At 42.0% G+C, this 23,321-nt stretch overlaps 1 protein-coding gene across 5 annotated transcripts; it reads right to left on the bottom strand.

Annotated features, from left to right (window-relative positions):
- Window positions 1–319: 319 nt before the first annotated feature.
- Window positions 320–21,429, bottom strand: DECR2 (2,4-dienoyl-CoA reductase 2). Of its 5 annotated transcripts, XM_060786235.2 has the most exons (12): window positions 21,086–21,429; window positions 20,232–20,322; window positions 16,316–16,412; window positions 15,741–15,858; window positions 15,577–15,645; window positions 14,668–14,719; window positions 12,044–12,179; window positions 11,234–11,358; window positions 7,825–7,918; window positions 5,604–5,708; window positions 4,559–4,747; window positions 320–2,001 (listed from the first exon to the last, which is right to left on the bottom strand). In XM_060786235.2, exons 4-12 carry the CDS (start codon window positions 15,836–15,838, stop codon window positions 1,967–1,969), a joined length of 903 nt encoding a protein of 300 aa, XP_060642218.2. In that variant the 5' UTR covers window positions 15,839–15,858; window positions 16,316–16,412; window positions 20,232–20,322; window positions 21,086–21,429; the 3' UTR covers window positions 320–1,966. The 5 variants fall into 5 exon arrangements, with proteins under 5 accessions (XP_060642218.2, XP_060642219.2, XP_060642215.2 ...); XM_060786236.2 differs by lacking the exon at window positions 20,232–20,322; XM_060786232.2 differs by lacking the exons at window positions 20,232–20,322; window positions 21,086–21,429 and adding an exon at window positions 18,788–19,097.
- Window positions 21,430–23,321: the final 1,892 nt, after the last annotated feature.

Here is a 23,321-nt window from a genome sequence, read left to right as displayed (position 1 = left end):
TGTGAAATGTATTTTCGAATGATGTGCTCAGATCCAAGGAAGGTGGCCTCTTGCAGTTGACAGATTGTGATTTTGTCAATGTTTATTGTTTCCAAATGCCGGCTGAGATCTTTTGGCACGGCACCCAGTGTGCCAATTACCACTGGGACCACCAGTACAGATATTATTATTATTATTATTATTATTATTATTATTATGGTACTCGAATGCTGGTGAACCAGCATTCAAAATAGAAGGTGAACCTGAGGTTTCTCACCTTGGAAATGGACCAATATTAAAGCCATAAATTTTCTCCCAAAACAAGGATTCCAAATGGAAATTTGCTTTTTTCTAAGACAGAAATTTGTAGAATTTATTTCAAGGAGCGCATTGTGGGGGAAAAGTGCAGAATCACCCTGTTTGGCCCAGAATCATGACGATTAGATATAGGAAAAGTCAGTCTGGATCAGTCAATACGAAACAAGACATTTCTTTCCTCGCAATAAAACAAAACGAAACAAAAAAAGGCTCCAGTAGCAAATGGTGCAGGTAAGGCAAACAGAAAATAAAATGGAATTTGAGTAAGTATAATAAACTAACCCTAAGTTAAAACATATTTATTTTCCCGCATCAGCATCGGGATGCTGCTCTGGTTTTCACCCTGTATTTTGGAAAACACTTTACCAGACATTGCTTTTGTATCATATGGTAGCAAAAACCTCAGGAGTTGATAATATAACAGACTGTAAATGTCGAATCTCAGGTCTGGGAATGCATTGCTAGGCTGCAGAATCTCAAAGCAAGAGCTGGGTAAAGTGCAGTTACACCAAAAGATCAATCGCTTGCCCTCAAATGCTTTCTAGGTCTCTTGTGAGCATTTCTGCCATGGGTTGTGGTGAGTTTTCCGGGCTGTCTGGTTATGTTCTAGAAGCATTCTCTCCTGACATTTTGCCCACATCTATGGCAGGCATCCTCAGAGGTTGTGAGATCTGTTGGAAACTAGGCAAATGGCCCTGTTTTCTGAGTATTGCTCTTTATTTATTGTTCTGATTTTAGAGTTTTTTTTCATATGCACACAGTTTTTTTAGCCAGATTTTGTTCATTTTCATGGTTTCCTCTTTTCTGTTGAAATTGTCTATATGCTTGTGGATTTTAATGACTCCACTGTCTAGTCTGACATGGTCAGGGCCAATTAGGGCAGCTAACAGCTCCCAACAAAGGATTCCCCCAGGCAGGAAGCAGCCAGACTTTGAAGCTGCAAGGCTACTCAATGCTTATCAAGCTGGCCAATTACACCATTCACACTTGCCTCCAACAGACAAGAGTTCTTTCTCTCATCCTGGACATAATTCCAGAGACATACAAACCTCACTTGCCTAGATTCCAACAGACTTCACAACCTCTGAGGATGCTTGCCATAGATGAAAGCGAAACGTCAGGACAGAATGCTTCTGGAGTTTGCCCAGACAGCCCAGAAAACTTACAGCAACCCAGTAGTTCCAGCCATGAAAGCCTTCAGCAACACATTTCTACCATGTTTTGCTATTTCCTCCCAAAACTATTTAGGTCCAAGGAAGGCCTTTTTCAAAATATCCGAAGTCACATTGAACAGGTGAGCCTCTATGGAGCAGGCATGGGTCAACTTCGGCCCTCCCTCCAGGTGTTTTGGACTCCAACTCCCACAATTCCTACCAGCCTACCAAAGTTGGCCCATGCCTGCTATGGAGAGTGTTGGACGACAACGAGCTGGGAAAGAGATGGGCCAATAAGGAGAGAAAGCAGCCAAGTAATTCTGAATCACTGTGAGATTTTTGGGTTTGGTTCCCAAATGTGTTCTGGCTTTCCTGACTTGATATCACTACGATATCAAGATCTGAAATACTTCTGTTGCCAGTTTGGTCCAAAGCTACGTAGCAGCGAAGTCAGGTTTGTGATTCCCCATCTTGGCCCTGCTTTGAAGTCGGAGGGTCTTTTCCAGGATGGTCTTTCATTTATCTCTTTTCAATTCCGTAGTCCAAAAATCTGAAAAGGAAAGAAAGAGACTGGATGGAATCACATGGCATCTAAAAAACGGATGAAAGACAACTCCAATAAAACAACACAGAAGGGAGATGTCCGGCTCAATAAAGAAGGAAAACAAATACTTTGGAACTCGGATAACACTATGCAACATTATAATTTTTGTTCCTGGGTAATAAATGTCATTTCCTAATTGGTTGTATCATTTCAAAATGGAAAAAGTTGATTAAACTGCACAAACATTGTTCTTGTGGGAGGGACATCCTGCTATAGGACATATTGCAATAGTTTTTCAATGAGTATCTCATCATCGAGTCTCAACTCACTCAACATAGTTTGTGCCACAAAAAGAATACGTTGCTTACCTGTAACTGTGTTTCTTTGAGTGGTCATCTGTGAATTCACACCTGATATTGTTTCCTGAGCCTGTCGCAGCTAAATCGGACACTTTTAAGAAACTCTGTAATTAAGGGGCTCCAACCTCGCCCACCCTCCCATGATATAACGCGGCGGCCAGTGTTGAAACCTCAGTTCCGCTGCCGCAAAGCAGCAGTCGAGAACCAAAGCATAACAGACGAGACAATGAGCAGGCTGTGCAAATTTCATAGATGACCACTTGAAGAAACACAGTAACAGGTAAGTAATCCTTCTTCTTCATGGTCTCTGTGAAATACACATCTGATGTAGACTAGCAAGCTCCCCTCAGTGGAGGAGGGCATCATGCGACTGCAGAGAACAAAACAGCTCTACTGAAGGCTATGTCTCTCTTAGCTAGGACATCCAGTTTGTAATGGGTGTTGAAGGTGTCAGGCGTGGCCCAAATGTATTCTAGTGGGAAGCCCCTTAAGAAAGCCGTTGTCATGTAACATGTTCCGCAGTTGATGGTGGTAGGCTGAGCAGTTGGTGATGGAAGGGGTTAATGTAAGTCTTAGATCTAAAGGGCTGAGTAATCTCGAAGTAAGAGTTTAAAGGTGAAACAGTTAAGGGTGGAGGCATGCAAGAGATAGGTTGCAGCTGGGTATTACTGGTTATAAGGAGTTAGCCTGCAGACTGATCTGGGAAGAAAAGTATTTGTTCTATTTTTGGCTGTGGATGCTGCTTCCCCCCCCCCCCCCCAACACAAACAGAGGTTTGTGGATTTTCAGTAACCTGACCTGTCTCCTGAATTCTTGGAATCCTGGAACCTTGAATCTCTGGGCTGGATATTAACTACAGTATAGATTCTTGATCCTTGGACTTTACTCATTAAATTCTCGGCGTTTGACTACTGGACAGGACCTTTTTGACTATGGTGTTTTCTCGAACCTGCATCAGAATTTGCTATCCGTCTTTGTTTTATTATTCTGTGGCTGAGTGCTATCTTTATGTTTTAGATTTTGGACTGTGAAAACAGCCAGTCTGTAAGTACTGCTTTAATTAAACAGTTTGACACAAGCTGGGTGTTTGTTTTGGTTCACCTCTGCCTGTGTACAGGCAGAGCCCTGGCAATGTGACAGCCATGGAGGTAGACACTGCCTGGTAGAATGGGCTCTCACATGCACAGGTAAGTCTTGACCAACTAGCTAGTATGCTAAGTGAATCACTGCGAAGATCCAGCCCGACAACCTCTGAATGGAAAGGGAGTCCTGCTGTATTCTTGCAGTACTATATGAACAGCCGAGCTGTTTTCCTAAAGGCAGCTGGCTTCTTGATGTAAAACATTAAAGCCCCATGAGCATCAAGCAAAAGATAAGTGTGTTATAGTCAAGAGAAAGAGAGATCCAAAGCTGCTGCTAGTGGCAAAAAAGGAACTGAGGCTCCAAGCCTGGCCACCGCGTTATATCATGGGAGGGTGGGTGGGTGGGGTTGGAGCCCCTTAATTGCAGAGCTTTTTAGAAGAGTCTGATTCAGCTGCGACAGGTGCAGGAAAATATATCAGGTGCGTATTTCACAGAGACCATGTAGAAGAACAAAATTTCTGGAATAGAACAACTTCTATCAAAGTCAGTACTGCACAATTAAACAGGAAATAACACTTTCAAACCAGGAACAGATTTTTTCCTCCAATTTTGTTACATAGTGTAATGGATTCAGAATGACTTCAAAGATATAGAGTTCAGACTAAGATTTAATATCTTCTTGTTATTGGCAAACATGAAACCACAACAACAAAGGATAGTATTAGTGAATATGTTATTTTCAAAGAGGAGTCCATAAAGCAAAATAAGACCCCTTACTGGGCATGCATTTTAGCTGCAAAGCATTGAACACATAGCACTGCTACATACATGCATCCTACTTACAGCTTGCGGTCCTGCATACAAACTTGCCTGCGAGTTAAGTCCCACTGATTGATACTATCTACAAAATAAGGCATCCTTAGAAAACTTGGAATCCAGGTGGGCAATGATCCTTTGGGGGGGGGGGGGGGGAGGAATTGAAGAGGGGACTTAGGTCATGTTTCTATGGTTATGTTCACTAAATCACAGGGTGGGAGAGTCATTCTGCTGTTGACGCCTATCTAATCCCACCGAGCGGGAAAGGAGCATCACCTAGAGCTTAGCAGAGTGTGAGGCAATACCCAACAGTGCGGGGAAGTCATTCCGGGTTGTCATCCAGCTGCCACCATCCACCACCAGAGTCGTGCCGGTCACGTATGAGGACAAGGGGCTGGCCAGGTACAACACACTGTGGGCGATCTCAGTCTTGTTTCCGGCCCGCTGGAGAGGGATCTCTTGGTAAATGTTGCTGCCGTCTGCCCGAGGGGAGGCTGAAAGGGAAGGAGGATTATTCAAGGAGAGGTTGGGAGGTGTCCTTCTGCATGGCGGAATGGGACAGGACTGGAATGGCCTTTGGGTGTCCCATCCAACTCTATAGAGCAATATAGACTGCCTTGGAGGGTGGTGGAGCCTCCATCTCTGTAGGTTTCTAAGCAAAGGCTGGGAGGCTTTGATGGTGTCATTTTGCATGGTGGAATGGGACAGGACTGGACAGCCTTTGGGTGCCCCTTCCAACTCTATGCTGCTCTATAGACTGCCTTGGTGTGTGGTGGTGTCTTTTAAGCTGAGGCTGGGAGGCCATCTGTCAGGCGGGCTTTGTTGGAGTGTGGTAGAGTCTCCTTCTCTGAAGGCTTCTAAGCCAAGGCTGGATAGTCATCTGTCGGGAGAGCTTTGGTGGTGTCTTTCTAACTGGCGGAATGGGGTAGGGCTGGATCGCCTTTGGGTGTTCCATCCAACTCCATAGAGCAATATAGAGTGCTTTGGAGTGGGATGAAGCCTCTTTCTATAGAGGCTTCTAAGCAAAGGGTGACTAGCCATCTGAAAGGAGGCACTGATTGTGTCTCAAGGTTGGACTGGATGGCCCTTGGGATCTCTTTGGAAATGAAACCAGGACATGGCAACATGTCCTGGAGTCTAGAGTCATGAGAACAGGGGTGATTGTTCTAGTTTTATAATGGGCTCACAAGGCAGAGTCCATTATAAAACTAGAACAACTTGTCCTAATGGCTCAGAAACATGACTTTGCTATCTGTTCCTGAATGGTTCACAAACTATAGTGAATGGCAAGATATATGTGTGTGTGTGTGTGTAATATACTATGTATTCCATCATTCTTTCAAGTCCTACCTAAGCGGCGCATCCCCTCCGTGCCCAAAATGGGACCAGGAGCAATGCTGTTCACTCGGATGCCATCTGGGCCCCATTCCACCGCCAGGTGTTTTGTCATTGCGTCTGCCAGGAAACAAAACAGAAAATAAAATATGAAGGGGAAAGAGAGATGAGCAAAAAACCAAAAACAAAACAAAACAAACCCAGATTGGATACAATCATTATTATTATTATCATCGTCATCAACAAAGTGGAAACAACAAGCACTACAGCTCTAAGGGCCATCTAGCAATTAGATCAATTCACAGAAATATATTATTCCAAGGTAGTCTAGATTATTATGAGGCTAATAAAGATCTTGTTCTCATTGTGTTGTCACATGCTTTCATGGCCTGAATCACTGGGTTGTTGTGAGTTTTCCGGGCCATCTGGCCATATTCCAATGTTCCAGCAGCATTCTCTCCTGACATTTTGCCTGCATCTGTGGCTAATGGCATCTTCAGAGGTTCTATTGGAAATGAGGCAAGTGGAGTGTATATACCTGTGGAATGATTTCCAGGGTGGGAGAAAGAATCCTGCCTGTTTGAAGCAAGTGTGGACTTTGTAATTAGCAAGCTCGATTAGCACTGAGTAGCCTTGCAGCTGCAAGGTCAATCAGTGAGGGTATTTGTTAGCTGTTGCTGTCTGGGGGCATCCTTTATTTGGGAAGTGTTAATTGCTTGTTGCCTGGAATCCCACTGTTTGTTGTCTGGAATCCCACTGTTTCTGAGTGGTGTTCTTTATTTGCTGTCTTTAGTCTGAAAGGCACTGCAGACTGATCCAAGTAGAGGACTTGATGAACCAACCTGGACTCGGAATATTATTTGGGAACACAGAAATGCTGGACCACTCTGACCACCATCATGTCAGGCTACACAGAGAAGCCATTGAAATCCACAAGAAGCAAGTGGACAATTTCAACAGAAAGGAAGAAACCATGAAAATGAACAAAATCTGGTCAACAGTATTAAAAAACACCAGCATTGAGACAGTAAATAAGGGACACCACTCAACAACAGGGGAATTCCAGACAGCAAACAACCAAATGCCAGTTAACACCTCCCAAACAGAGGATGTCTCCACAGCCAAGCTACCTCTATCCAGATACCTTCACTCATGGACTTTGCAGCTTCATGGCTGCTCAGTGCTAATCAAGCTTGCTAACTGCACCATTCACACTTGCTTTAAACAGACAAGGATTCTTTCTCCCACCCTGGATATTATTACACAGGTATATATACACCCCACTTGCCTCACTGCCAACAGACCTCTGAACAAACCTCTGAAGATGCCATGAGCCACAGATGCAGGCAAAATATCAGGAGAGAATGCTACTGGAACAGGGACATACAGCCTGAAAAATTAACATCAACCCAGCAAAACAGCACAGGATGTTATTCTCTGCACTCTGCCACCGGGAAAAAGCATTCTCTGCATTACACTAGGTGCTGGTTACAAAAAACAAAAATAAAATTCTCTTAGTGAAGGATAAGATTCATGTCAATGGGTTTTAATGCTGTAAGGCAATCAGCAGATGCAAAAACGACACACACCTCAACCAACAACAACAACAGAAACCCTGCAGCCTCTCCATTCTTTATAAAATGGGGAAATATCCAAAGCTCCCCAAATTGAATCCAAACCCAATGGGTTTGCAAGGATTCCAGTTAAAACTATGGCAGGAGTACATGACTTGATAAGACACTTTAAGGCCTGCAAACAAGACAGGAGGAGGAGAAACTGAACCAAGACAATGTATTGTCGAAGGGTTCCATGGCCAGAAGCACCGGGTTGTTGTAGGTTTTTTGGGCTATATGGCCATATTCTAGAAGCATTCTCTCCTGATGTTTCACCTCCATCTATGGCAGGCATCCTAGGAGGTTGTGAGGTCTCACAATCTCTGAGGATGCTTGCCATAGATGCAGGCAAAACATCAGGAGAGAATGCTTCTAGAACATGGCCATATAGCCGGCAAAACCTACAACAACCCAGTGAACCAGGACACTTTTATTCTAAAGTAAGCTGTCAAGATTTTTCTCCAGGGAAAAAGGCACAAGGTCTTTTCCAAAGGCCCCTGCCATGTTCTCAAGACTCAAACGACAAACCAAAGGAGCCCCACTTAATATTAGGCTCCAATCATTGCAAAACTTAGACAGGTAAGCATAAGTGGTGGACGAAACAATGGAACGGTTAACAGTACCTATGGCTGCCTTAGCTGTGCCGGCATGCATTTGGAGGGCCTGCCCTTTGTAACTGAGCGTCGCCGTGATGTTTATAATCACCCCTCCATGGGCCTAGATGGAGAGAATGGAGTTTGACTCAGAGGTGGGCATTAAACAACAGGTCAATACTTTACAGCAAGGACAGAAGACCCCAAACAGAGCAACACGCCCTTGCACTGATGATGAACTTCTCAAAATTCTCCCACCAACTCTTTTACACCCACCACTTGACTCCCCCCACTTTCATCTTGCAATTTAATCCCATTTTATCCAACTTATTATCTAATCAAGTTTTATCATGTTTTCATTTATTTTAGCAGGAGTTTTAGCATAGTATCTATCTGTCTATTTTTATTGATATGGTCAGTGGACTAATTGACAAACAGATCTATCTATTCACATAATAAAAGTGAGAATATGTATATGTGACTGGGTTGCCCACTTCCACAAAGAGCTTTAACCCACAGTGCTGAAGAACCACCAAAATGCCTCCCTCCAATGACATTTCATGTTACAGAGAGAGCCATGAACATGTGGCCCAACCCCTACTAATTTCCTCCCCAAACACCATGCTACCCACCATCAAAGGAATGTTTTCATTCAGGAATAACTTCATTTTAGATTTTATGTGTTTCCTTCACCAAAGGCATCCCAGTGTTTCTTGCTCTCTCCACTGGTGTGGAATTTGCATGATCTCACCCACTGCCTCTCCCTTAACTCTTTCCTACTTTTTTCAACTCTGTCTGGACAATGAACAGAGCAGAATTAATCAGCAAATAAACATACTGGAGGAGTTTGGGGAATTGACTCCACATGACTGAAGTTGTAGTTCACCTGGCATCAAGTCATAGCACTGTGACCCCCACTGACAATTGGCCTGGACCACATTTGGCACATAGAACCCCCATGATCAAAGAAAAATACTGGAGAGGTTTTGGAGGAATTCATGTTGATTTATAGCCATTGCAGGTACTGGGATTTATAGTTCACCTGCAATCAAAGAGCACTCCAGACACCAACAATGGTGACCTTGGAGTTAACTGGGCACACAGAACCTCCATGACCAACTGAAAATACTGGAGGGATTTGAGGGGACTGACCCACCATGGTGCGAGCTGTAGTTTATCCTGCAGCCAGAGATCACACTGAAGCTTATGAATGATGCATCTAGAGCAAACTTTCCCAACATGACAAACTTTAACTACTGATGAAGTTTCAGGGGGTTAACCTGGCATGATGTGAGTTCTAGTTCACCCACAACCTCATGCAGTTTGTAAAAATTTTAAAATGACCTTTTTCAAATAACCTGGGCAATGTCAGTTACCCAAACTAGTCAATCCTAAAGGAAAGTCATTTGCTGCTCAGTACAGGGGTTTTGTTTTGCTTTTGCACAACACTCTTGGGTTTTTCCCCAAAAAATAATGTCTGCTCAGCACTTTGGGATGTTGGGTGGCAGGAGAAAATTGTTATAAATCCCTGCTGGTCTATTATTCTTCCTGATTATAGTTCCCAAATGTTGGGAAACCTGGTTTTTGACCTGGGATGAAATAATTGCTAATATTCCTCCCATCATATTAGCAATGGTGTAAATGTCTGTTCAGCTTTATTTCTTTGAAACGCGAGCTGGCATTGGAAGATACCCAAAATACAAGATCAGTAACAACTCTGTTTATGATGCCTTTAATGTCACAACACTGAAGGAAAGACACAAGAGTGTAGCTTCAGAGAGACAGGGGGGAAAAGTGGTTAAGAGTGTTGGACTAGGATTAAGTGGTCATTTAACAAGTAATATTTTACTTCAGGGCTTCTTAAACTTTTCTATGTGGGATGCTCTTTAGCCCGAGAAAGAGTGCAATGACCCTGGGTATATTGGTATATAAGATAGGCATGTCAATCTGAAATTTACTGATAACAAATCAGATCTGCAAGGATTGCTAACAGGTCGATTTTCCTTTTTTTATGAAGTACAGCTGAAGCATCTTCTGCAGAGTAAACCCTGCACAACAAATTTGTATACATGTTTAAAATAGCCACTGAGTGATGTTCAGAACATTTTTTCAGGACTAAAAAGACCCCATTTGGGGTCGGGACCCACGGCTGAAGCAGGGCTTTAGTTCACCTGCTTCATAGGACAAAATTGAAGCAAAGCATTGGGGAGAAGGATCATGGGAAATGAACAGAGGAGGGCAATCGCTGAGCTTGGAGTATAAATGTCACCAAATAGCAAATCAATCCAGACTGAGTTTTTTAAAGAGGTAGAATAAGGACTGTTTAATGTTTTTTAAAGTGGTGAAAATGCTACCAGTTATTGACCAGTTCTTCCCGAATATGTTCTCCCATCCAAAATTAGGGGCAACATTCCCACAAGCACAATGGTGCCCTAATGCAAGAATCCACAGTGGTTTTTCCTTTCCTTTCAATCTGAACTAACAAAAGAGGGCAACGGCCAAAGGACATTACAAGGACTGGTCATTTAGGGGGAAGAAACAATATTATGTTGGACAAGAAGACCATGCAATCTATTGGCTGTGGTGCTAAACAGCATCTGGAATAAAGGAGCCAACTAGTATCCTCCAGATATTGTAGACTGCAACTCCAACCAACCCAAAACAATCTGATCCACAAGGTTCCAACAACAGACAACTATCCTGAGATTAAAGGATGCATAAACCCAGATGGAAGGCAGGAGGCCTCTCCATTGTGTCTCTCAAAGACCTCCAAAGGGAGAAGTTGTGATGTGTGAATGAATGAAATTGTATGATTGGGGTCTGGCGAGAGCCTATTAAGGCTTGCCAAGGCTGAAGACACCACCCTAAGAAGATTGAGGCCTAAAATGGCATTAGGAAGAAGATGAAAAGTACTAAACTGCTGAACTGACAATAACTGATCTGGGAACTTTGGGTGTAAACAACATGTTTACATGGTCAGAGACTAGTTAAGGAAGTCCAAAACAATGCTCTTTACGTTAAGGAAGAAAAATAACATCTGTCCGAAGATTTCAGCAAGTTTTAGCCGAATAACAAGTTGTCAATCAATTTAGAACCACAACAGCAAAATGCTACATAAAAACACCATTTTCTCTAAGAAAAAGTGTATCAGACCTGGAGGAACACCATTCTGAATAGCTGTGGCATGCTCTCAAGAAGCTGATCAACTTAATGAAGGAGGACGGTACACATGAATGATGAATGAATGGATTAGGAGTGAATGTTAAAACTATATGTGAATGTTCCCCCTTTTGTCTGTGTAACCAATATAGTTATTATAAAACCAATATTGGGCTTGTGTGTCTACTTCTTTCTCTGAAAGTGCCTGATGCACTTTGTTCCACTGGAAACAGATTAAAAAACATTCTTAAGGTTCAAAAGGTATCAATGGCAAACATACGCGGAGGCACTTTTCATACAGGACTTTGGAGACGTTGAACGTTCCCAAGGTATCGATCTCAATCACTGTTTTGTAACCGTTGAAAGACAGAGCGCTGGCCGGACAGAGGAAGTTGCCTGCAGCATCTGTGGAAAGGCATCAGGGACAGAGTTAAGACAACAAAGGAAGACGCCATCGTTGGTGCCATAGCTTTGTCACATCATTGGAATTGAACCCAGGCTTCTCAATCCAGATGTTTCAGACTAGATTTCTCATGGCCAACAAGTGCAGTCAAGGGAAGCTGTGATCCAAGGCATCTGGAAACTGCTAAGTTAAAGTTGGCTAACCTCAAGCAATAAAGTACTGAATACACAAGTTAGTACAGAGCTCTCAATGCCCAAGAACGTCATCCAGGAGTGAACAGACTTCACATTTGGGTGTTTACACTTTGTTTTTTCTTCTTTTTCAGGCCTTATCTTTTTTACTTAACATGTTCCAGAAATGGGACGAATGCAAGCTCTGTGCAGTCCACGAAAGGAAAGGCAGGTTGGAAATATAATAAACGTTCCGCACAAAATACAAACTGCATTCTGGCACAACAGATGCACCTTTAGAACTCAAGGATCCCGAGCTCAGGAATATATTCCCATTTGAAGAATTAAACAGGAGTCATAATCTTGCCATACTCCTACCTACTCTTGTATTTCTAGGATGCAGAGGGAGTCAAGTACTCTCACTGTAATAGGGTGTAAACATTGTAGATGCATCCCAAAATTGCCCAGAGATAAATAGATAGTTTTTCCCCAAAGGAGACAGAGGCAAATCACTTACTGTTAACCAGGATATCAACTTTCTCAAACTGCTTCAGGGCCTCATCCACGGCGGCCATGATGGCTTGAGGTTGCCGGACATCCAGGGTCAAAGGCAGGCATTTCTGGCCCGTGGCCGAAGACAGTTTCTTGGCAGCCTGTGCAAGTTCAGATTTGGCATTTAAACATTAGAGAAAATATGTATAAATGTTCTATAGACATTACATAACTCCTGAGGTGATAGTATCCCACCAGGGAGAATGTTGGATATGCAAATTATTATTATTGTTGTTGTTATTGTTATTATCTTTATTATCTTGATTTATACAACACCTTTCTCCCCATGGTACCTACTTCCATGTTTTTTTTAAAGAAAAGACAATTATAGGGGAAAAACCCAAAATGCTTACAAAAAAGGATAAGAAAAAACGCAGAAATGTGTTTCTTAGGTTTATTTTATGAAATAGAAATTTGTTGATACCGTTTTGTTGATTCAGGAATAACAATAGTAAAATCATAAAGTGGGGGGGGGGGGGAGTTATTTTTAAAGGACTGGAGAGGAACATTATTAGGTTATATACAAATGGCCAAGCTCTTCAACGGTATTTGGGGAGGAAGTTTTGATACCATTGACCATGGTATCCTTCTGGGTTGTCTCTCCGGGATGGGACTTGGAGGCATTGTTTTGAAGGAGGGACAGACCCAGAAGGTGGTGCTGGGGGACTTCTGTTTGACTCCCTGGCCAGTGGGGTCGCTCAGTGTTCAATTCTGACCCCCATGCTGTTTAATATCTATATGAAACCGCTGGGAGCGATCATCCAGAGTTTTGGAGTTTGGTGTCAAATTTACGCTGATGACACCCAACCCTATTACTCCTTTCCACCAAATGCCAAGGAAGCTGTCTCGCCCCTAAACCAGTGCCTGTCATCAGTAATGAACTGGATGAGGGCTAACAAGCTGAAATTAAATCCAGACAAGACAGAGGTACTCCTGGTCAGTCGGAAGGCAGATCAGGGCATAGGATTACAGCCTGTGCTGCATGGAGCCACACTCCTCTGAAAACACATGTTCGCAGATTGGGAGTTCTCCTGGACTCATCGCTGACCCTGGAGCCTCAGGTGTCGGCAGTGGCCAGGAGCGCCTTCGCACAACTGAAACTTGTCTGCCAGCTGCACCCGTACCTGAAGATGCCCGACTTTGCCATGGTGGTCCATGTCTTAGTCACATCCCATCTGGACTACTGCAACACTCTCTACGTGGGGCTGTCTTTGAAGATAGTTCAGAAGCTTCAACTAGTGCAGAGATCGACAGCCAGATTGCTAACTGGAGTGCCATACAGGGAGAGAACTACTCCCATGTTGCGGCAGCTCCACTGGTTGTCAGTCCTTTTTTGGGCTAAATACAAAGTGCTGGTCATTACCTATAAAGTCCTATATGGTTTGGGCCCAGGCTATTTGACTAACTGCATCTCCTACCCCCGTCTCAAGCACAGTTAGTGGGAACGAGAGAGGGGGCCTTCTCTGTGATCGCTTTCCACCTCTGGAACTCCCTTCTTAAAGAAGTAAAAATGCCCCCTCTCTCCTCCCCATCAAAAAACTATTGAAAACCCATCTTTGTGCTCCAGTCTACAGAGAGGAGGAGGACTAGGACATCTTAATATACAGCCTCGTTTAGATACTGGAAACCCACCCTGGCTCTGTTGGCTGATGCAAGCCATTTTATATTTTTAATGCATTTCAGTTGTTTAGATCTTATTACGATGTAAATGTGTATGGTGAGGGATAGTATGTTTTTAATTCCTTACTTTTTGGTTAGTCATTATAAGTTTATATTGATGCTGTTTTATTTATTGTTTTCGATTTGGTTATTTTTATTTTTATTATGGTATCGAATGCTTGCCACTTTCTGACTGGAAACCGTCCTGAGTCCCCTCGGGAGATAGGGAAAGTTATAAATAAAGTCTCTCTCTCTCTCTCTATATATATATATATATGAAGATTTTGCTGGAAAATGGAGGATTGCATTTGGATATTTAGAAAGGAAGACAAAAGTAGACTTTAAAGCAGCCACAAGGGGGAATTTATTAACACAAAAGGGTAGGTATTTTCTTTTGCAGACTGTATACCACCTATACACATTAAAATATTTATTTAAAAAAGGATTTGGCATTTAAAGGGCCACCTTCTCCTGCATTCTGGGCACAAACACACCCAGCAGAAGACATCACAGACCAGTACAATGAAATGACAATTACACTCTGTAACACTACGATTTTTGTTCCTGGGTTATCGGTGCTATTTCCTAATTGATGATATCACAAAAACATGGAAAAGTTTTATTAAACTGCAAAAACTTTGTTTTTGTGGGAGGGACATCCTGTTACAGCATGTTTTGCTCTAGCATTTCATCGAGTCTCAACCAATTCAACCTAGTTTGTGCCACAAAAACAAAGTTTCTGGAGAAGAACAAATACTTTCAAAGTAAGTGTTGCAGAATTAAACAGGAAATAATGCTTTCAAACCAGGAACAGATATTTTTCCCCACATTTTATTCCATAGTGTTATATGTACATTACATCGGAATGCGCTGCATATTTTTCCACCAAGAAGACCCTGATTGAGCGCTCCAAATGGCATGTCCACTCACCTCTGTCACTCTCTGGAGGTTTCTGCTGGCAATCACAGTTTGGCAACCATGCCTGCAAAAACAAAATAATGCAGAAAGGAGTCATATGCAGAGAAGGACCTAGAACAAATGGGAGTACTGAAAGTCCTACAAGGAGTGGTTTTGGGAATATGCTCAGCTTGGAGAAGAGGGACATGATAGCCATATTTAAAGATCTGAAAGGAGGTCATATGGGAAAAAAGAGCTTATGGGATTCAAACTGCAGGGAAAGATTCCACCTAAACATTAAGAAGAACTTCCTGATGGTAAGATCTGTTTGGCAGTGGAAAAGGCTGCCTAGAAATGGGGTAGTCTTATTTTCTGGAGGTTTTTAAGCAGAGGCTGGATGGCCATCTGCCAGGAGGGTTTTGATGGTGTCCTCCTGCCTAGCAGAAAGGGGTCAGACTGGATGGCCTCTGGGGGTGCAACCCAACTCTAGGATTCTATGATGCAAAATGCTCAGTCTGCTGATTCCAAACCAGGGCCTGGATGGTGTCTTCCAACTATAATTCAGTTGCAAGAGAAGTGTAGCATGCCAATAATAATAATAATAATAATAATAATAATAATAATGTAATGTAATACAATATAATACTGATAATACAATATAATAATATATAAACATAACATTCTCATAAAATAGTGCTAATATATTAAATGTAATACTAATAATCTATACTGTTTTAATATTTGTATATTTTAAGTTGTATTGTAATACTTTTCACTGTGAGTAGTTTTGCGTCTCCGTATGGAAAGAAAAAGTGGGATATAAATAAACATAATAATATTAACGCTTGCTTTCCAGGGACAAAAGCTCGGCCAAAGGGAAAGGGAAAGCAACACACCAAAAGGAGGACGGAGACATCTATCAAGGCCCTGAGTCATGCATACCTCATGAGGATCTCAGCAATGCGGAAGCCGATGCCTGAGCCGCCTCCGGTGATGAATGCGACTTTGCCCCTAGATGGAAGCAGAAGGAAGAGGATAACGTCTCTAGTTCAATGTCGCCAAGTTAGTCCATTTCTGGGAGGAAGCCATATTTTGGGACAACTTACTTGAGGATGTCAGGGTTGAAGAGGTAAGTATATTCCTGGAGACAATCATCTGTTTCAACATCCAGGGGAGGCTGGCAAGCAAAGCCCGGCTGGGACATGGTTGGCTTCCTGGGCAATTCTGCAGGAAACGAGAAGCGCGTTACAAAAAGCTGAACAATTCCCAAAAGATATATCTTCATAAGTCATAATGTAAGCCAGGAAGGAGAAGCATCTTTTTGGAGACATGCATCATTTCACAACACAGTAGTTCAGTGCTACTTGCAAACAGGAGGTTAAACCAACTTGACTCTTATTTGGGAGAGAAATAATAATAATAATAATAATAATAATAATAATAATAATAGCTGGAAAATTGATGAGTCCTATCAGCACTCTGGAGAAATCGATGGAGGGTGGGGAATAATAAGATCCCAGTTCACAACAAACATTCAAAGACATCTACAGACGTGATGCTAAAAAGGCAATCAAAGGTATTCTAATATACAAACAGAACTAAATTTAAAGCAATTTAAAAGCCTATTGGTAAAAATGAAGCCAAAGGCTCCTTTTACGACAGGCACTGACCAAAAACTCACCCAAATCGAGAAGTCTTTGCTGGTGGAAGGAAGGACAACAACAAACGGTTCCTTTATAGCTTCCAATCTCTGGAGGTCAGAAACAACACGTTCTTTCCTGCCAAAAGGGGAAAGGAAATAGTAGAGAACTTCATATTAACACACAGCAGAAATGAGGGACCAAGGCATTTCTTTGCTACTGTTGTTTTCCAGAAAACGTATTTCCCGGCTATCTTTTGGGATCAGAAAAACTGGCTATTCCTGCACAAACAGGTCTGACAGCTACAATCTTCCTTCCTTCCCTTCACTGTTGCAAAACCAGGGCGCTCCAGGCATCCTCCTCCTGCTCCCAAGCAATCGCATAAGAGATGCCAGGGCTGTGCGATTGCTTAAGACGCAAGTCTTGGGAAACAGGCAGGCCACGAGGCGTGCCTCCATGTTTCCTGGGCCTCTCTCTAGCCTTGAGAGCATATATTTACTCGGGTTTTCATACGCACCTCCATTTCTCAAAAACCTGAAACTACAAAAAGTATTTGTTGCCAAATATAATGCACAAAAAGTGGCAAAACGTGTACTTGGCCATTACAGTTGTTGCGTGCTGGGAATTCCTTCTTTAAAAACCAAAACTTTAAGACACCACAGCTTCCAGTGATGCATCTATGCTGCAAAACATTGGATGCATCTATGCTGCAGAATGAATCCACTTTAATTGCCATGGTTCAATGCTATGGAGTCTCGAGGATGTAGTTTTGCAAGGCCACGAGCCATTAATAATAATAATAATAATAATAATAATAATAATACATTTTTGTCCCAATTTTCTCCTATGGGTGGGTTCAAAGTGGCATACAATAGTTAAAAGCAACAGAAATTACATAACACAAAAATCAATAAAGCATCATAAAACCAAATAAATAGACTGCACATTGCACAAAAACCATATACAACTTAATAAAATACGACACATTCCCTGATCAATTGGACTCCCTCATTGAATCCTACATTCGGACCCTATATTTGGATGTAATGGATCCCATCTGAAATTGTATCTGGACCCTATATTTGGATCCTATTTAACCTTATGTTTTCGGGCCGCCATTAAAAGCAGGGCACAAATAATTATAATTATAATTATTTCTACTATTGTATTATTATTAGAGGAGACATATAACAACAACAACAACAGTGGAGTACAAATTATTATTTTTGGGCTGCCATTAAAATTATCTGCCAAAGAATGCTGATGCTTCGCCAAACTACAAATCTCAGCATCACATAGCATCACATTAAGCCATTTAATTAGGCGTGGGGTCCCTCAAGAGAAGCTCCGGAAGCAGCTTCCCCTTTTGCTTTGGCTTAGCAATACGATAATCACATTGTTATTATATTATATTTATACCCCACTTAATCTCCCCAAAGGGGACTCAAAGTGGCTTGACATAAAAAAGCATCAACACACAATTTAAGTTATTATTATTATTATTATATTTATTAAAGTATTATTTATTTATTTATACTCTGCTTTATCTCCTCAAAGGGGACTCATAGCAGCTTGACATAAAAGTATCATCATGCAATTTAAATTATTATTATTATATTTATTAAAATATTGTTATTACATATAATAATAATAATTATAATTATACTCCACTTTATCGCCCCAAAGGGGACTAAAAGCAGCTTGACATAAAAGCATCAGCATACAATTTAAATTATTATTATATTTATTAAAATATTATTATATATTATTAATAACATTATTAATTTAAATTATTATTATTATATTTATCAAAATATTGTTATTATATATTATTATTATATTTATATTCCACTTTATCTCCCCAAAGGGGACTCAAAGCGGCCTGGCATAAAAGCATCAGCATTTATTATTATTATTATCATCATCATATATTATAATTATTACATTTATATTCTGCTTTATCTTCCCAAAGGCGACTCAAAGTGGTTTGACATAAAAACACTACTATACAATTTAAAATATATAAACATTAAAACAAGCAATGCAACCAATGCAACATTATTAAAAAATACTACATAAACGAGCATAGATAGAAGCAAAGTCAAATTCAGTATTATCAAAGATTTAAACAAGGGAACCCTGAATAGAAGCAACCACCCAATGGTTAGAGATGAAAAGCATTCCCAGCACAGCCAACTGCAATGTCAGCAGTAAATCTTATAATAATATTAATAAGTAGGATTGGTCATGCTGGTTGGTGGGGCAGATGTTAACCTGCAAGGCAACAAGAGCAGCCAGCCTATCCCTAGAAATGCATGCATGTATGGCCCCATCTGCACTGCAATCCAATGCAGCTTGAAACTGCATTATGATATGGTCCTACAATGCAGTTCTGAGTCTACACTGACTATATAGGGCAGTTGCAAAATCCATAGAGATGCATACTTTAGGTGGCTTTTCTGCAAATGTTGCAGCCCCCAACTTCTCCTCTCCCAGCTGCTCTTCCCACTTACCTGTTTTGCAAAGGACTTTGTTCAGAGCGCACCGCGCATGCGCAAGACATGCCTTCCAAGGTTAGGTTAGGAAGGAACGCCCCCTTTATTTTCCCCAGCTTCCTTCTGGGAATTGTAGTTTGCAATGCAAACCCAGGATGCTCGACTTTCCCCCCAGCGGGGAAAGGATTTCCTCCTCCCAAGGCCTTTGGGGCTTTAAAAGACCCTTGCAATGCGTTTGCCTTCCTTTTGCATTTTGCAAAACATTGCAAGCAGCAACAGGGACGCCTTGCACTTCAAGGCTCCAACCAGCAGAGGGCAGCAAAGCCACATTTTCCGCAGTGCTTTGGCATTGCAAGGCAATGTTCTATTACTAATAATGCTACTAATATTATGCTGTTCTATTATTGGATATTAGATATAATAGTACTACTTATAACACGATGCAGTATAATACATAATATTAATATAAGATACATATATTGTATACTATACATAATACTACTACTAATATTGTAACGTGATAATAATGTAATGCAATATAATAATAACTATAACGATCCACATAATAAAAGTAAAATTGTATATGTGTGTATGACAGATTCCCACCTCCGAAAGCACCTATAGCTCACCCGCCCCAGGAGACACCAATGGCCCTTCTTCCAATGACATTACAGTTATAGTGAGCACCACATCCCAGTGTTCCTTTCTCTCTCCCTTGGTGTGGAATTTGCATGACCCCACCCACTGCATCTCCCTTACCCCTTTCCTACTCTTTTCAACTCTGTCTACATAACAAACAGAGTGGAACTGAGCAGCAACTTAACACACTGGAGGGGTTTGGGGGACTGACTCCACATGATGGACGTTGTAGTTCACCCTGCATCAAGACACAGCACTGTGACCCCCACCGACAATGGACCTGGACCACATTTGGCACACAGAATCCCCATGACCAACAGAACATACTGAAGGGATTTGGGGGGAGTTAGCCTTGGCATTTGGGAGTTGTACATACTGGGATTTATAGTTCACCTGCAATCAAAGAGCTTTCTGGATCCCACCAATGGTGGCCCTGGGCCTAACCTGGCACACAGAACCTTCATGACCAACAAAAACAACAACAACAAAAAAAACCCAAACAAACTGGAGGGCTTTGGGGGTAATTCACTTTGATTTATAGGAGTTGTAGTTTGCCTGCGTCCAGAGAGCACTGTGGACCCAATCAACAATGGATCTAAACCAAATTTAGCACGCATAACCAATATGCCCAATTTTGAACACTGGTAGGATTTGGGGGGAGTTGGCCTTGGCATTTGGGAGTTGTAGGTACTGGGATTTATAGACCACCTACATTTCAAGAGCACTCTGGACCCCTCCTACAGCTAAACCAACTGAGAACCCCAACAATGATGGACCTGGTTCAAACTTGGCACACAGAACTCCCATGTCCAACTGAACATACCTGGGGGGTTTGGAGGGAACTGACCCATCATGGTGGGAGCTATAGTTCATCCAGCAGCCACAGAGCACACGAAATCTCATCAATGATACATCTAGAACAAACTTGACCAGGATGACAAGTTTAAGCACTGATGGAGTTTCAGGGGGTTAACCTGGCATGATGTGTGTTGTAGTTCACTCACAACCTTATGCATTTTGTAAAATAAAAGAATGACTTTTTCAAATAACCCAAGTAACGCAGGGTACTACCTAAGCTAGAAATAGAGATCAGCACACACCCCACCCCGCCAGAGTTGGACATGACTAGACTTAATGTCAGGGGAAATCTTTACCTTATCTTTGTATATTTTGTGTTGAATTGTAATGCTTTTAATTGCAAGCCACTTTGAGTCTCCACATAGAGAAAAAAAGCATAATAATAATAATAATAATAATAAGAAGAAGAAGAAGAAGAAGAAGAAGAAGAGGGAGTGGTTTTGTCGCAATGGGAGCACTGGCCGCTAATATAATAACAATAACTTTATTTGTATTCTGCCCTATCTCCTAAAGGGGACTCAGGGCAGATTCCAACAACAGAAGGCAAACATTCAATGCCTATACAATAAGAATTACAAATACAAATACATAAACAGACTGCCCAAATCCCCCCCCCCCAAAAAACATATATCACTTTAAAAGCACATAAATCAAGTTTACACCCACATATCATATCAAATCAAATTAAACAAACAAACCAACAACCCACTTAAAAATTAATTTAAATTACATCTAATATAAATATAACATTGACTTTACAAAGAATTCACAAAAATCAATAAGTTAGTTTAAAATTATGTTAAAATTCACTCTACTTACCTGGAATATCACTAGACCTATCCAGCATACAAGCCAGATTATAAAACGAATTCCAGGCAGCGGTCTATTGGCTGGACACCATCAACTAATCCTCTTTCTCCTCCTCTCCGTATGCCAGCGAGCAAAGGTGAGTCTTTAATTGTTTTTTAAAGGAGAGCAGCAGGACTGTAGCCAGAGGTGGGGGGGGGGGGGTTAGGGGTTCAAACCCCCCCTCCCAAATTTTTCAGGTTAAAAAAAACCTGATTTACTTATGAATTTTAACTGGTTAACCAAATCCCCCTGCTAAGTCTATGAGACACAAAAAATTAAGAGTCCCTCCAGAACTGCAAGCACTATCTCAGGCAAATATTGACAATTTATTCACACTGTCATTACTTGCAGCAATAGCCGATGTAGCGAAGCAACCACGTTGGGGGGGGGGGGAGGTGTTGAATGCTCTCATTAAGGAGGCCAGACTTGGTGGAGGTGGTTGACAGGGGCGGAGCTGCAGGCTATTGAAGGCTGCTCTGCCCCCTGCTGTGCTCTTTGCTTCAGCGTGAGCTAGGAGGCAGGTTTCAACCCCCCCCCCCCCGAAATTTTCAACCCTCTCTGAAATTTTTTTCTGGCTACGGCCCTGGAGAGGAGGGAGGAAGGGGTCCGTTTTTATTTCTTTGGGGAGGGAGTTCTAGAGGCGGGGAGCAATCACAAAGAAGGCCCACTCTCTAGATCCCACCAACCGCGCTTGTGACGGTTTGAGACTGAGAGCAGGGCCTCCTCCATAGATCGCAGTGCATGAGTGGCACATATGGGGAGATGTGGTTAGACAAGTAGCCTGGACACAAACTGTTTAGAGCTTTATAAGTAGAGACCAGCACTTTGTATTTCACTCGGAAGCAGACAGGCAGCCAATGGAGCTGTTGCAACTTGAGAGTGGATCTCTCCCTTATGAAGTCCCAGTTCGTAACCTGGCTGCTGACTACTGAACTAGCTGAAGCTTCCGAACTATCTTCAAAGGCAGCCCCATGTAGAGAGTGTTGCAGTAGTCCAAGCGGGATGTGACTATGGCATGGACTACCATGGCCAAGTTTGGCATCTCAAGGTATGGGTGCAGCTGAAGCACAAGCTTTAACTGTATGAAGGTGCTCTTGGCCACTGCCGACACCTGGGGTTCCCTAGTTGATGACTCTAGTTGGTGCTCCAGCACATAGGCATATTCAGCACTGCAAATTCCCAGCAAGGAGATGGGAAATGCATATAATGCAGTTTGAATTTACGTTATATGGTCAGTGTAAACTTTTGCAATGCAGTTAAACTGTGTGAGAGCTGTGAGTCAAACTGCTGTGACATTGAAATGGTGTTGGCTGGCAGCCAAGGGGATTGCTGTCAGGCCACATCTACACTGCCATTATCATACAGTTTGGAACTAGATTATACAGCAGTGTAGACAGGACCTAAGTTGCCCAGTCCAATGTAGGTCAGCCATTGGGCTTGTAAGAAAGGAGTTGTGTTCTTAGGAATGAAGATGCTTTTGGAGTGGGATGCAAACTTTGCTCTTAACGTTTGGGTGCAGCACTTTGGACCAGATGAAGTTTCAGAGTATTTTCCATAATAATTTCTCAGCTGTTTGCCATTGGAAGGGTGTGTGTGTGTTGTTGAATAGTATGAGATTTAATTCACAATGTGAGCGCATGGAGTCGCTTACCAATCACCCGCCTAACGCATGGCCTTTCATAAAGAACCCAGCCAGTATAATATTGCCTTTCTCTAAGGAATTGTATCTGGAAGTTGAGAAAGCCCGGAATAAAGTCATGTGTGCGGAAGTCACAGGATGATAGACGAGAGGCCAAAACAGAGGAAAGCTTTTGCCTTTCTCCACTTTTTTTTTTTTTTTTGAGGCACAAGAGGGCAAGGAATACCAGCCTGGACAATACAAGACACCCTCCAATCAAATATATTTTAGTCCAACAGAGAGAGAGAGGAAACAAATCACAAACTTTCAAGAACTCGGATCTTCCTTGGACTTGAGTCAAAACTGGCTCAAAACAAACCCGTCCTTTGGAACAAAGGCACTTTTCGGATGCGACGACATGCCCTTCGCTCTTCTGCCCTGCATTGAACTTTCCCAGTTAACATCAAAGGGGCGTTTTGTTCCATTCCAATGTTTTGTTGCCATTGGGTGCCTCCGCTATTGCGATTATTATAGTCATTTATTTATGTGGGGCTGTGAAATGGACATGTCGCTTGGCAAGCAAAAGCA

The sequence above is a fragment of the Anolis sagrei genome, chromosome X, assembly GCF_037176765.1.
Source record: "Anolis sagrei isolate rAnoSag1 chromosome X, rAnoSag1.mat, whole genome shotgun sequence".
NCBI lineage: Eukaryota > Metazoa > Chordata > Lepidosauria > Squamata > Dactyloidae > Anolis > Anolis sagrei.
Note: the sequence above shows the minus strand (reverse complement) of the source record. Positions and strands in the feature narration are given on the sequence as shown.

What these genes read in the sequence shown, in the direction of transcription:
- DECR2 (XM_060786235.2), bottom strand. Translation starts at nt 15,838, where the DNA reads ATGTCCCAGCCGGGCTTTGCTTGCCAGCCTCCCCTGGATGTTGAAACA. An exon ending in ATTGCTGAGATCCTCATGAG is followed by an intron (nt 14,720 to 15,576) that starts GTATGCATGACT and finishes TTGTTTTTGCAG; the next exon opens with GCATGGTTGCCAAACTGTGA. An exon ending in AGTTGATATCCTGGTTAACA is followed by an intron (nt 11,359 to 12,043) that starts GTAAGTGATTTG and finishes GCCTTTCCACAG; the next exon opens with ATGCTGCAGGCAACTTCCTC.